This window comes from Polypterus senegalus, chromosome 4, assembly GCF_016835505.1.
Source record: "Polypterus senegalus isolate Bchr_013 chromosome 4, ASM1683550v1, whole genome shotgun sequence".
Lineage (NCBI taxonomy): Eukaryota > Metazoa > Chordata > Cladistia > Polypteriformes > Polypteridae > Polypterus > Polypterus senegalus.
The window spans coordinates 244,826,290-244,841,472 of record NC_053157.1 but is presented as its reverse complement, the minus strand read 5'-3'; the positions used below and the strand labels follow the sequence as shown (position 1 = coordinate 244,841,472).

Sequence of the window (15,183 nt, the reverse complement as noted above, 5' to 3'; positions counted from 1 at the left end):
ATAAATGCGTGAATAAATAAAAGTACTGTGAAATGTGAGCATAAATAAATAAATGTGCCACGAAATATGTTTTTCGTTGCTTATTTATTTATTTCATTTTGTCCGTAACATTCCTGCAAACCGTCATGAAATACGGCTTGAAATAAAACTGTCACTTTCACTCGTCAAAGTTGAGAGGGTGGGCTCTAACACGCCCTCTAGTTACTGATTGGTGAATCGATAGCACAAGTATGAATTAGAAAAATGCTTACTACTGCCGATGAAATGGATTCTGCCGAAGATATTACGTATTTCAGAGAGAGAATTGAAGATTTATCGAAGAAATTACAATGTTGGCGCCCTTTAGACTCCGATATAGATTAAACTATTTTTGAAATTATCAAAGAACAGGTGGAACAGACTCTACTACACTCCAGTTCAGGTGACGCAGTTCCCTGCTCTGGACGTCCATCCTTTGACATTCCAGCTGAGTCAATAGAACACCTTCTGTTATGCGGTTTAAAAGTACGACAGATTGCAGATCTATATGGTGTATCGGAGAAGACGATCACAACGCGAATGAGCCAGTTTGACATAGCCTACGGTAAACTGCAACGGCTGTATTAGTTTAGGTACTTTGACATGGAATGCCCAAAGCAGCGCCAACTAATATTTTGAACTGAACAACTTTGCCACTGATCAGAGCTGTAGAGTTGTTTGAAAAAGTAGCTGCGAATATGCAACTGACTTTATACTCAAAACAAGGGTCAAATACTCAGTTCAAAATATTAGTTGAGCTGCTTTGGGCATTAGTATCAAGAGGTCAGCGTTTTCTCATAAAAGAATGCAAGTTAGTCCCTTGTTCTGTGCACAAGCCTAATTCTTCTACCTAAATGAAGAATAAATCATATAGAGGTAATAAATCATATCGCTCTCTGCAGCATGATTAATATAAAATACAGTCCTTGGTATTGTGAGTAAAGTACTTATAATCATTACAGTTAATAATATTTCTTCCTCAAAGGACACCATTAGTTTTGTTAGAGAGGCCTCTTACCTGCCTGTCCTTCGTACTTGCTTTGTTTTTGAATTTCTGCGAGTCGAACTGTGAGACGAGGTCATCATGCGCTCTCGGAGGAAGCAAGCAGGCAAACTTTGTATTGAACATTGCAGGAGTCGAGCTTTATCTAAGACTAAACAAACTGCATGTAAGGCCTTTACCTGTGTGAGTGAAGGGTAAGCTCTTCAGCTAGCTTATAAAATATATAAGTAATTAAATAGCATTTAGAAGAGAAACATTAATTTTATTGCCTAAGCTATTAATGAACTCTAAACACAATGTATTATGATATTCGTTAGTTTTGAACACTTTATAATAATAATAATAATAATAATAATAATAATACATTTTATTTATACAAGGCACCTTTCAGAGAACTCAAGGACACTGAACAAACAATAAATAAATAAATAAATAAATAAAAGACACAATTATAAACAACTTAAAACATCAGAAAATCTAAAATTAAAACCAAACAAAACCACTATAATCAGGAGGAAGAAGAAAAAGCCATTTTAAACAAATGTGTTTTAAGTTTACATTTGAAAGATGAATATGATTTGATATTTCGGAGATCCGCAGGTAATGAGTTCCAGTGCTTGGGAGCAGAACGGCTGAAAGCTCTGCTCCCCATGGTGGTTAAACGGGCGGGAGGAACAGTCAGATGGATGGATGGAGGAAGAGGATCTAAGGTTACGGGATGGAATGGCAACATGTAGAAGGTCAGACAGATATGGAGGTGCGAGGTTATGGATGGCCTTAAAAGTTAGTAGCAGAATCTTAAAATCAATACAAAACTTGATCTGGAGCCAATGAAGCTGCTGCAAGACCGGAGTAATATGGTGAAAAGATGGGATTCCAGTGATGATACGTGCTGCAGAATTCTGGAGTAACTGAAGCTTATGAAGAGATTTATTAGGAAGACCAAAGAGGAGTGAATTGCAGTAGTCCCGCCGAGAAGTGACAAGACTATGAACAAGAATGGCAGTAGTATGAGGAGTGAGGGAGGGACTAATGCGATTAATATTACGTAAGTGGAAGTAAGCAGACCGGTAATGTTATTAATGTGACATTGGAAAGATAGAGTACTGTCGAGGATGACACCCAGACTCTTGACCTGAGATGATGGGGAAACAACAGAATTATCAATAATAAGAGAAAGATTATTGGTTTTGGATAATGATGATTTTGAACCAATGAGGAGAACCTCAGTTTTGTCACTGTTTAATTTAAGAAAATTTGAAGAGAACCAGGATTTAATTTCAGAAATACAGTCAATAAGTGAAGGTGGTGGAAAGGAAGAGGTGGGTTTACAAGCAAGGTAGGGCTGGGTGTCATCAGCATAACAGTGAAAATTAATGTTATATTTATGAAAAATATTGCCAAGGGGAAGAAGGTAAATAATAAAAAGAAGAGGCCCCAGGACAGAGCCTTGTGGCACACCAGAAGTAACAGCGGTGGGTTGGGATGTGAAAGTTTTAAGCTGTATGAACTGAGTGCGGCCTGAAAGGTAAGACCTAAACCAATCAAGTGGAGTGTGGGTAATGCCAATCAAAGATAATCTATTAAGGAGAGTGGTATGACAAATAGTATCAAAGGCTGCACTCAGATCAAGAAGGATGAGAATAGTGATTAGACCAGAATCAGCAGCCATAAGAAGGTCATTAGTAATTTTAACAAGTGCCGTTTCTGTACTATGAAGGGGGCGAAAACCAGACTGGAACTTCTCATATAGATTATTGTGAGACAAGTGGGTGTGAAGTTGGATAGCTACTATTTTTTCAAAAATTTTGGAGATAAAGGGCAAGTTAGAAATGGGGCAAAAATTATTGAAATTAGTAGGATCACAACCAGGTTTTTTTAGTATTGCGGTTATAGCAGCAGTTTTGAAAGATGTGGGAATAATACCAGTAGTAAGAGAAGAGTGAATGATGGCAGCAATAAGAGGGACTAGAGGGGGGAGGCAGGCTTTAACCAGAACTGTAGGCAGGGGGTCCAGCTGACAAGTAGATGACTTGGATTTGCAGATGAGATCTGAGATTTCAGAGGAAGTGGGAAGCTGGAAAGAAGAGAAAGAGTGAAGAGGTGAGTGTAGTTCAGAAGAAATACAGAAAGGATCTGGACCAAGGTGCTGATGTATCTTTTGGATTTTCTCATTGAAAAAAGAGATAAGAGAATTACAGAAGGCAGTTGAGTGAAGGTGAGATGGTAAAGAGTCTGGAGGTTGTGTAACATTATTAAGTAAAGAAAACAAAGACTTGGTGTTACCTGTATTACTAGTAATTAACTGAGTGTAATAATTAGATTTGGTTTGAGCTATACAATCCTTGTAGTAGAGTAGAAGATTTTTATACATCTGTTTGTCCTTTACAATGGGTAGGAACATCAGTGTGCTGCTGGTATCCAAAACTCTCCAGGTAAGATAAAAAGTCTCTAGTGAGAGGGATATTGATATTGTCCAGATGTATGTTAAAATCCCCCAGCAGAATTATATTTGGAGTAATTACAGATAGATTGGTAAGGAAGGTAGCAAGATCGTTCAAAAAATTGTTGTTAGACTTAGGAGGACGGTAGACAGTTGCAATGATGGTTTGAACTGGCCCAGACAGTTGACACACAGTCGATTCAAAAGAGCTAACAGCAGGAGCAGGCAACGGCAGGACTTTCCACTTCTCGTGATAAATTTTCGCGACACCTCCTCCACGGCCAGATGCACGGGGTTGACAAGTGTAAACAAACCCCGGGGGGGTGCATTCATTAAGTTGTGAAAAGTCTTGAGGTTGCTGCCAAGTCTCAGTTAAACGGAGAAAGTCAAACTTACGGTCAATGAGGAGATCCTGAATGAGATGTCCCTTGCTCATAAGTGAGCGGATGTTCAATAGACCAAAGCTGACAATGTTGCTGTCGCATTTGACAGTGGTGTTCCTGCCAGTGTTCACTCAAATCGGAAGACTTTAGACACTTAAGAGTTGATTATTGAAATCTACGGGTCTTTTTCCTGAACATGTGCCGTGACGTAAGCAGTAGCCTGGCCTCAGTCAGACCACCGGGCAGCTGTGTGCCACGACTTAACAGTACTGCTGCCTGCATTCATGGGCTTCTATATTAGTAAGCATGTACTGTATATATTTTACAGTAGCATTTGCAATATTTCTTTATATAGCTTAGTGATAATAGAGAATAATAATAAGATATAGTAGCAAATATGAGTGAACGTAAAGAAGCCATTTTTAAAGGCTTGTCTTTTTCCTTCTTTCTTTCAAGCATGAAGTATGGTGTCATAGTTGTTCGCAGCTTGGCCCTTATCAGTGAAGCTGTGTGCTACCGCTCACTGGCACAGCCGCTTACTATGTTACCCTTAGCCTTAGAGGATGCTAGTGCACAAGTAATCATTTATTGAAGTAATCAGTTACTGAATTATTAATTAGGAAGTCCAGTCAGTTAGAATTTATCTATGGGTCCCCCTCATCTCAATTTAATTGTTCCTCAACTTCATTGTTAAGTTGGGAGTTGATTAACAACTGAAAGGCCAGTGACCTTAGCACTCCAGGATTACGCCTTAAAAACAGAGGAAGGAGTAATCAGGTGAAGTTTTTTGCCAGATGGCAAATATGTCCTGCCAGCAAAAATTTTGTTAGAAAAGAAGAAGGTTATGGGGATGTCTCCAGGGACAACAATATTGTTATGAGAAGGGTTGGGACACCAGGCGATTGTTATGGGGAAAGGTGCTGAGTGGGGGAAACATCATGGGAACTTCCATATATTAGATGCTGGGAACCTAATCTGGAAGGGGGGCATTTTGAGATAAGAACTGTAATATATTTGGGGCGCTCTGGACACTCGGGCCTCACTTCATGAATCGAGACAAGTTTTATGTGCTCCGCAATTCTTTTCTATGTTGTGCAATAAAGTCTTAAATTCTGACTGCCTTTCTGAAGACTCTGCTTGTTTTTTCTAAGATTTCTCCACAACAGATTGGCGACCATGAAGGGACTAGAAAAGGCTGAAGCTGATCCAGAGGCTGGGATGGGACTCTGAGAAATGGACACAAATGGTAGCCACTTAAAAGGGTAACTAAGTTTCGCTATAAATTGTTTGTGTTAGGTTTATGGAGATCCTGCCCATTCAACGGAGAAGCTGCAAAAGAAGCCTTTCTAGATAACAAACTGAATAGTGTGGAGAAGGATGAAAGGCAGCCGAATTGAGGTAAAAAAGCTGGCATTACTGTTACAGTGTGAGTGTGTGACCGTGAATCTGAAAAGTCAGAAACTCGAGTTATCCGTGGGCTGTATTTGGGCTGGGTTGTGAAGTAAAAGCCTGTGTACGCTCTCATCTGTAACTTGGGTCGTTCGCTTTGTGCAAGGCTTAGAACAGAAGGGCAGGAGGCTGCCAAAAGAGCAGGTCAAGGCCCATGGTGCACTGGGCTTTGTCCTCCCTTCTTGCCGCATCCCACATAAAGTTTACGATTGAGAGGGCTGACAAGGTTGGAGTCCTACGGATACCGCCTTGGATTAGGGACAAGGGTCTGCATTGGTAAGAGAAATTCCTGTGGTTGCCACACTTGGCTCACCATAGTGTGAAGTCAAGGAGTTGGGACCGGGCGGCAGGTGGAGGAAGTGTGCTAGTGTGAGGGATAGAGAGGGAAGCAAAAAATATATATAAAATCTTCTAAAAACAGACCAATATATAAAATTTAGTGCAGGGAAAGCTCATGTAAGTATAGGTAAGAATAGGGCTAGTTTAGTTATATATTTATATTAGATAGGTTAGGTTAGGATACAATAGGGCTTATGGAGTTTGTGAGGAAGCTGTAACAACTGATTAAACACAGATACTGATCATGTGTAAATATAGCTTTGCATGTAGGCTTGAGTATATGTGTAGCATAGGTTTGATTAGAGCATAACTTTGCATAAGCAAGTACCAGTGCAGGGCTTTAGGGTAACACCAGTAAACTGAATAACATCTAAGTAAAAGAACAGGCACATGCACATATGTATACATATTTAAATTGCCCCATCCCTGAATAAGGAGTCACTGAGTGAGTGACTGCAAGAGCTCCGTTATCTCTCAGTGATAGTAAGATAAGCCACAGAATCGGAGACAAGTGTGAATGTGAAAAAGCTCCAGGATCCCAGAAGCGGGTAACAAGAAACATAATAAAGTAATTAAACAAATAATGAGTTTGTAATCAAGCACTTTTTCATATAAGCATGTAAGAAATTTTATCATGACAGTGTCAATGTTAGGAGGTACAGTAATTAGACAAATTAAAGCCGAAGTAGTTCAAATAAGATAAGTATAAACTGTAAAGATTGTATGTATATGTATATATACATATATGTATGAATATATACATATGTGTATGTGTGTGCAGTCGTGGGGGGAGGTTTGGGAACCCCTCTTAATTCTTTGGATTTTTGTTTATCATTGGATGAGCTTTCAAGATATCAACTTCCTTTTAATATATGACATGCCTTAAGGAACCATTAAGTTTATTGAATTAACAGAAAATATGCATCATAGCAAAATTAGACAGGTGCAAAAATGTGGGCACACCAACAGAGATATGACATCAATACTTAGTTGAGCCTACTTTTGCAAATACAAAACCCTCTAGACACTGTCCTCCTATAGCTTTTGATGAGTGTCTGGATTCTGGATGGAGGTATTTTTGACCATTCTTCTATACAAAATCTCTCCAGTTCAGTTCAATTTGATGGCTGCCAAGCATGGACAGCCTGCTTCAAATCATCCATTAGATTTTCGACAGTTGAAACTGACAGTTTAAACCTCTGAGATGACTTTGTGTAACCTTCCCCTAAACCATGAGACTGAACAATCTTTGTTTTCAGATCTTTTGTGAGTTGCTTTGAGGATCCCATGCTGTCTGTCACTCTTCAGAGGAGAGGCAAAGGGAAGCATAACTTGCAGTTGACCACCTTAAATACCTTTTCTCATGATTGGACACTCCTGTCTATGAAGTTCAAGGCTTAACAAGCTAATCCAACAAATTTGTTGTTGCAAGTAATGAGAATTGAGCAGTGACAGGCATTCAGATCAGCAAAGATACAAGGGGACCCAAATTTTTGCACAGCCAGTTTTTAACATTTGATTTAATTTCATACAACTAAATACTGCTTCAATAAAAATCTTTGTTTGGAAAACACGGCAGTATTCCAATGTTCCAAGGAAATGAAAGACATACCACGGTTATATTTTTTGTTGAAAATAGAGTACATTATTATGCAGTCAGAACAGCTTTGTTCCTTACGAGAATAAATTATTTTATTATTGTGAAGAGAACTGTTATATGAGAATCACATTGCATAATCAGAACAACTGAAAGGCTTTTTCCAGTATGACTTCTCCTATGCTTATACAGAGCATTAAGGTGTGAAAATTGTTTGTTACATTCCAAGCAAAGGTGACGTTTCTCTCCGGTGTGACATCAGATGTGACGTTTTATGGTGCTTTGTTGTGAGAACTGCTTATCACATTCAGGACAACAATAAGATTTCTCTCCAGTATGAGTTCTGAGGTGGCACAGAAGTGTGCTTAAATATAAGAATCGTTTTTCACATTCAGAACAGCAATGAGATTTTTCTTCAGTATGGATTTTGGCACGTGGATAAAGACCTTTCTGGCTTCTATAATATTTGACACATTCAGAACACACATACTGCATTTTCACTTTAGTGGGAGTTTGTGTGTTTACTTGAAAAGAGCTAATGTTTAAATTTTTTTCCACATTGAGAACAGCAATATGGCTTCTCTCCAGTATCAATTTCTGTGTGCCTTTGAAAACTGCGTTTGTCAGAAAATTGTTTGGCGCAATCTGAACAGAAATTAGGTTATTCACCTGTGTGAATTCTTCTGTGTTTCTGCAGATTGCCTTTGCATGAGAACAACCTACCACATTGTTGACAGCAATGAGGTTTTTCTCCTGTGTGGATTCTTCTGTGCCTCTGAAGACTGTTTCTCCTTAAGAACGACTTACCACATTCTGGACAACAATGAGGTTTTTCTCCTGTGTGGATTATTCTGTGGTTCTGAAGACTGCATCTACTTGAGAACGATTTACCACATTCTGGACAGCAATGCGGTTTTTCTCCTGTGTGGATTATTCTGTGCCTCTGAAGATGGCTTCTCCATGAGAACGATTTACCACACTCTGAACAGCAATGAGGTTTTTCTCCTGTGTGGATTCTTCTGTGACTCTGAAGACTGTTTCTCCTTAAGAACGACTTACCACATTCATGACAACAATGAGGTTTTTCTCCTGTGTGGATTATTCTGTGGTTCTGAAGACTGCGTCTACTTGAGAACGACTTACCACATTCTGGACAACAATACGTTTTTTTTCCTGTGTGGATTTTTCTGTGCTTCTGAAGATAGTTTATACATGAGAAAGACTTATCACATTCTGAACAGCAATGTGGTTTTTCTCCTGTGTGGGTTCTTCTGTGCCTATCAAGATCGCTTCTCGTTGAGAACGACTTACCACATTCATGACAACAATATGGTTTTTCTCCAGTGTGAACCCTCATATGCTTATTAAGATCACCTTTCTGTGTGAATTGTTTGCCACATTCCAAGCAACAATTTTTACCAGTGTAAATTTGGACTTTTTTCTCCACTTGCTCTTGATCAGTCTTTGTCTTTGCCTTTGTCTGTGTTAATCCAGAAGCAGGGAGAGAACTGCACTGCAGAAAGGCTGCTGTCAGGTTCTCTGATCCTCTTGCTGATTTCTTCGTACCTTTCTCTTTGTACTGAAGAGACGGCTGACCAAATGAAGGTGGAGAGAAGCTGCCATTCTTCTGTAAATCTGAAATAACACAAATATTTTAACTATATTTTCCCCCGACACCTTTATCCAAGGTGACTCAACATTTGAGACAGAACTGGTTACTTTTCTCGTTTTTTCCAACAGGTGGACAGGCAGGTCACGTGACTTGCTCATGGTCACATGGTGTCAATAGCTGTCTTTGAACCTGCAACTTCAGGGTTTGATGTCCAAACTCCTAACCACTACCGGCCTTTTAAAATAAATTAAACAGTACAAGTAAAGTGGTGACACACTGGTCGGCGTTCCTTCCTCACACTGAGGTGTCATTTATGGTCTGGACACTCTGTGTTTGGTTTTTTACATGTTCTGCTGCTTTCTGTTCAACTTCTCCAACTTTCTCTCGTATGTGAAAGACAGGCCTGATCTGATCAAACGATCACAAATCAAAATCAGCCAATTTTCACTCCAAATGACTTGACCGATGATCAGCAAATTAGCTGATCTTAACATCTGATCTTGAATGAGAAAAGCATGAAAGACAAAGTTCCAACATTACCAAAACACAGAAACATGTTCTCGCCAGTCTAACAGTTTTATTGTCATCATACAAGACATAAAAAGCTTAGTCTAGCTCAGTCGTCTACTCTCACTCGGCCACCAAAAATGGCATCACTTAGAAAACTGAACCTTATAATACTGACATCAAGAACACCAAAGACTTATTATGACAGCAAAAACAGTGGAAATCGTAAACTTGGACAACCAGCCACTTTAACTTCTGGAAGCTGTCACCTTCTAGATCATTTAGATCCACGATTCCATCTGCCAGTGAGTGTTTGTTGACTGATTTATTTGTATAACTAATTAACCAGACATTAGATGTTTTAAATAAAATTCCATTGATTAGCCTTTCAGTGAATGTGTAGGTAGATGGGAAGAAAGGGATGCAAAGTTTTACCAAGTTGGTACATAAATACAAATCGTTATCAAGTGGACGATGATTAGTTTGAAATTGTAATCGGCCCTCTTATTGGCTTGTTGGGTAGAATGGTACAAGCCTAGTTGTTAGACCTAAATAAAATAATACTAATTAGGCATAATAAGCATCGAGTGTGAATAGTCACTATGCAGTTACAAATTCTGTAACAGGTATTATGATCATAATGATTTTTTTTCCCCAAATTAAACAGTGGTAGAAGGACACATTTCACAGATGATTTCAAATCTCAAAACACATATACTGTTTAGTGCTGGTGTTTCGACAACACAGACGCACTCAGAGAAACAGACCACAGCCGAGAGATGAAGAAATTGTGAATAAAGATAAAAACGATATTTGAGTCAGTAGCATCAGAGTTGAATCTTTATGTCTGTGAACCTTAAACCACAAGAGATACTGGACCACTGACTTTCTGGAGGACCAACAAAAGTCGTTGTCCTACCTGTGCTCTCCTTATACGAGTGAGGACATCGACGGTCTGTTCAGTACGGCAGCACACGTCGTGGATGACAGGAGGACCAGACTGTCCTCAGAACATGCAGAGATGCTTATATTTTTAGATGGAACCTGAAGCGTTCACCAAGACTGTGTTGTTTTCTTCTTATCGCAGTCGATGGCTGCAAATATCTAATTGAACATTTTATTTGATTAGAAATATGGAGTATCATTAAGACATGTATTTTATTTTGTTCAGCTTGTTTTTGTTATATTATGTGTGCATTATGGGTAAATGTTCTTTGTGTATGCTGTATGCAGTAGCACTTTATTATGGAATGTGAAATTTATGCATAGCTAAACATACATTTATTAAATAAAAAAAAAAAAAACAGTATTATGATTGATATCAGCAGATCGTAATGTAATGGAATGGGTGATCAATATCAGCTCTAAAGACTCCGATCAGAGCCTTCCTACACAATAATGCGCTGTATTCAGGGTTTCTCTTCTTAATTGCAATGTATGTGATGATATTTACATCCTCTAGAACATAATCTGGCCTAAAAATAAACATACAAATATATCCACTTGTGTTAGGTGGGCACAGTGTTTAGCACAGCTGCTTTATTGTTCAGGTGTCCTGGGGTCAAATCCTGCCCACAGTTGTTCTACACAGGGGCTCTGAATGGTGTTTCTGGTTATTCTGGGTCTTCCCCTCATCCCCAGAAACATGCAGGTGAACTGGAGTGGTGACTCCAAATTGACCCGATGTGACTGTGAGAGACAGAAGGGCCCAAGATCATCTCCAAGTGAGGATTTCAAATCAATTCCAACTTGTCCAGGCCATGCTGGCCCACTAAGTTCAGGCTGAGAGCAGAACACAAGATGCTGAAAGAAGACCCCGAGACCCCTTAAATGTCATCATGGCTCGTACAGGCAGCTCTGCTCACTGTTAACATCAAAGTGCATGAGATTACCATTAGAAAGATTAGGCACATATTAGGTGGACACTGGTGTGAGCAAAATCACTCTTATTTAGAAAACAGGGCTGAGAATTTTATTCTTATTTCTTTCTTTTTGCGGACATTTCTACCTCATTTGCCACACAATTTAAGAAATTTACACGTCTTTAACAAAATATGACTTTTGATATTCTCATTGAACGTAATGTGCTGTTGGCCTAAAATACGTCACAGGTTCAGTCAAAACTTCATGATGTTCAAGTTATGCGCTCAGCACTTTAGATGTTTCCTTATTCATCCAAGTTTTTTCTAATTTATCATTTACTAGAAAAATACCCGCGCTTCGCAGCGGAGAAGTAGTGTGTTAAAGAAGTAATGAAAAAGAAAACATTTTAATAATAACCTAACATGATTGACAATTTGTCATTGTCATGAGTGTTGCACACACGAACACATTATATATATATATATATATATATATATATATATATATATATATATATATACATACTAGCAGAATACCTAGCCAAATGGAGAAGTGGTGTGTTAAAGAAGGTACCTAAAAGAAAAGGAAAAATTTTAAAAATAACGTAACATGGTTGTTAATGTAATTGTTTTGTCATTGATATGAGTGTTGTTCTCATATCTATATCTATCTATCTATATATATATATCTATATATCTCTATCTATATATATATCTCTATCTCTATATATATATATATATATCTATATATATATATATATCTCTATATCTATCTCTATCTATCTCTATATCTATATCTATATATATCTATCTATATATATATATATATCTCTATATATCTATATCTATCATCTTATATATAATATGACGCAAAATATATATAATAAAAACATATTAATATATAACAATATATATATATATTTTTTTTTTTTTTTTTTTTTTTTTTTTTTTTTTTTTTTTTTTTTTTTTTTTTTTTTTTTTTTTTTTAAAAAAAAAAAAAAAAAAAAAAAAAAAAAAAAAAAAAAAAAAAAACCTAATTTATTATAACCATTTATTATATTTCTTTATTTAATTTCTAAAAATTAAAAATTTATATTAATAATTTAATATATAAATAATAAATTTTTATATTCAATAATATTTTAAAAAAAAATTATTATTAACTTTTATTTCACTACCTTAACAAAATAATATATAAAATATATAGATATTATTTAATAAAATATTACATAGTAGTAATATATATATACCAAATTATACATATATGACATATTACCTATATTATATATATATAAATCACATTATTAATATATAACCATATTTTTATTATTATTTATTTTATAATTAATAATATTTCACTAAATTATTATATTCACATATATAATATTAATAATAATTTAATTCTTGTTAAAATCATATATATATATATATAATTATATACCATATATAATATATAAATATATTATTTTAATAGTCAGCCCTTATTCTCCCCCTAAATATATATATATATTAACCTACTATATATATATATCTCATATATAATATAGTTACATCTATATATATATACATCAATATATATAACATACACACACATATATATATAATAACACATATAAATTTACATATACATAATATACAATCATTCATATACTCAATTACATATATATATATACCTATTACCATTATACATATATATAATACTATCTATCTATCTCTATACTGTCTCTCTATATATCTGTCTCTCTATCTATCTATCTATCTATATATCTATCTATCTATCTATCTATATCTCTCTCTATCTATATCTATATATATCTATATATCTATATCTATATCTATATATAATATATATATATATAATATAATATAATATATAAATAATATATATATAAAAATTTATATATATATATAAATATATATAAATATATATATATAAATACAATTATATATATTAAAATATATATATATATATAAAAAATAAATAACACAAAAATATATACAAAATATATATAATATAAACACATAATATAATATATAAACAATAACACAAAATATAATATATAAAAATTATTATATATATAAAAATATATATATATATATACACACATTAAATAAAAAAATTATATATAAAAAAATATCTATATCTATATATATCTATATATCTATATCTATATCTATATATATATATATATATATATTAGTACCAGCTGACAGCGGAGAAGCGAGTGTGTTAAAGAAGGAAAGAGAAAGAAAAGGAAACATTTTAACAAATAACGTAACATGATTGTCAATGTAATAGTTTTGTGACTGTTATGAGTGTTGCTGTCATCAAGGATTTGATTATCATTATTTCTTTCAATCAGGTTCGTATTTGGAGGATGTGTTGTGTTCAAGTTATATTCTGTGTTTATCAACCATTGTAAAGATAACAGGTTTCATTCATCAAAGTGTTCACCACCCAAATCGGTACTCATGAATGTAAGATGTTCAACAGGCATTCCCGGTATTAAGTTGTTGATTTGCCTGCAAATATTTAGCGGTAGTGTGTGTATTAACTTAATTTAATCTTTTCCAGTCCTGCAAAGTCAGTTGATGTGAGCTGCTCAGAGTACATGCATTGAAGCTTCTCAGCTGTGTCTCTTGCGATCTTGCGATGTCCACTGCTTTATTTAATGTTGGCTAAGACCCGGCACTTAAAAGTTTCTCTCTACAGCAATTTTAACTCCATTACAAAGTGATCCAAAGTCTCGTTTATACCTCGTTCTCATTAAACTTGTGTCTCGCAAATAAAAGTATCTAAGCAGGCAAGACAAACAGCAGCGGAGCGTGTCCATAAACTTAATTTAAACTTATGGTTTACACCATGCTTTGCAGTGGCGAACTTAAGAATAAGCTTGTATGCTTTTCAGCGCTCTTGGAGCTCTTACTTGTTTTTTACGATACCTGCGTCCATTACAGTATATGGAGAAAAATAGGTTCCAGTTATGACCATTACGCGTAGAATTTCGAAATGAAACCTGCCCACCTTTTCTAAGTAAGCTGTAAGGAATGAGCCTTCCAAATTTCAGCCTTTTACCTAAACGGGAAGTTGGAGAATTAGTGATGAGTGAGTGAGTGAGTGAGTCAGTCAGGGCTTTGCCTTTTATTAGTATAGATCACATTACTCACTTATTCCAGCACTCGCAGGTGACTCTTCTCCTTCTCTCCCATTTCCCTCTGTGATTTTCTCTTCAGACTCCAATAACTCTGATTTCAGCTCTACAGAATTCACCTGCTTAGCCAGTTGTCCCGTATTAGTGGACCAGGGCTGTAAACTGGATGGAGATTCTTCACAGGCTTCTTGCTTGAAAATCTCCTCAGTTTCATGCTGTTGAAGTTCAAGACCAATGGAGAAATCATTCAAATCCTCAGCTTTAATGGCAGCAGTCACCCCCTTGCACTCCTCCTCCTCTTTAAAAACTGAAATTCTTTCTTCGTGATCCTCCAGCTTCACACACACATTCTCTGTTGTGAGCCGCTCACAGTCCTCTTCTTTAATGTCCACCGTTCTTTCATGCACACCATCTTCTTTGGCAGAGGCCATGCTCTGTGGGAAACTCTTCACTCTCTAAGTGTCCGCCCTTCTCTTCTCAGATTCACTTCTCACATGGACAGCCCTGAGTTGGAGGCCATTAGACACCTCAGTGTATGGACAAGTGAAATGGGAAAGCTCTGTGAAAATAAAAAGTGGGAGAATTAATGTCATAAACTCAGTAAAAATAATGAGCACACTTCAGGGTCACAGTGCCCTCCATGAGGTTTGTTTCAAAGACAATTTTTTTTTGATTTCTTCCTCTACCTCACAGTTTAAAATTACAAATCAAACAATTCAGATGTGATCAAAGTGCACTGCAGACCTTCATTAAAGGGGATTTGCATACATTTCAGTGCCACCATGTAGATATGACAACACTTTATCTACACGGCACCA

At 36.1% G+C, this 15,183-nt stretch overlaps 1 protein-coding gene across 1 annotated transcript; it reads right to left on the bottom strand.

Moving 5' to 3' along the window:
- Nucleotides 1-7,206: 7,206 nt before the first annotated feature.
- LOC120528390 (gastrula zinc finger protein XlCGF57.1-like) lies at nucleotides 7,207-14,860 on the bottom strand. Its single transcript, XM_039752544.1, has 2 exons — nucleotides 14,382-14,860; nucleotides 7,207-8,867 (listed from the first exon to the last, which is right to left on the bottom strand). The coding sequence occupies exons 1-2, from the start codon at nucleotides 14,794-14,796 to the stop codon at nucleotides 7,894-7,896; spliced, it is 1,389 nt and encodes a 462-aa protein (XP_039608478.1). The 5' UTR covers nucleotides 14,797-14,860; the 3' UTR covers nucleotides 7,207-7,893.
- Nucleotides 14,861-15,183: the final 323 nt, after the last annotated feature.

Coding starts and splice junctions, on each gene's coding strand:
- LOC120528390 (XM_039752544.1), bottom strand. CDS start 14,796: ATGGCCTCTGCCAAAGAAGATGGTGTGCATGAAAGAACGGTGGACATT. Junction 8,868..14,381: donor ACCTGCGAGTGCTGGAATAA/GTGAGTAATGTG, acceptor GTGTTATTTCAG/ATTTACAGAAGAATGGCAGC.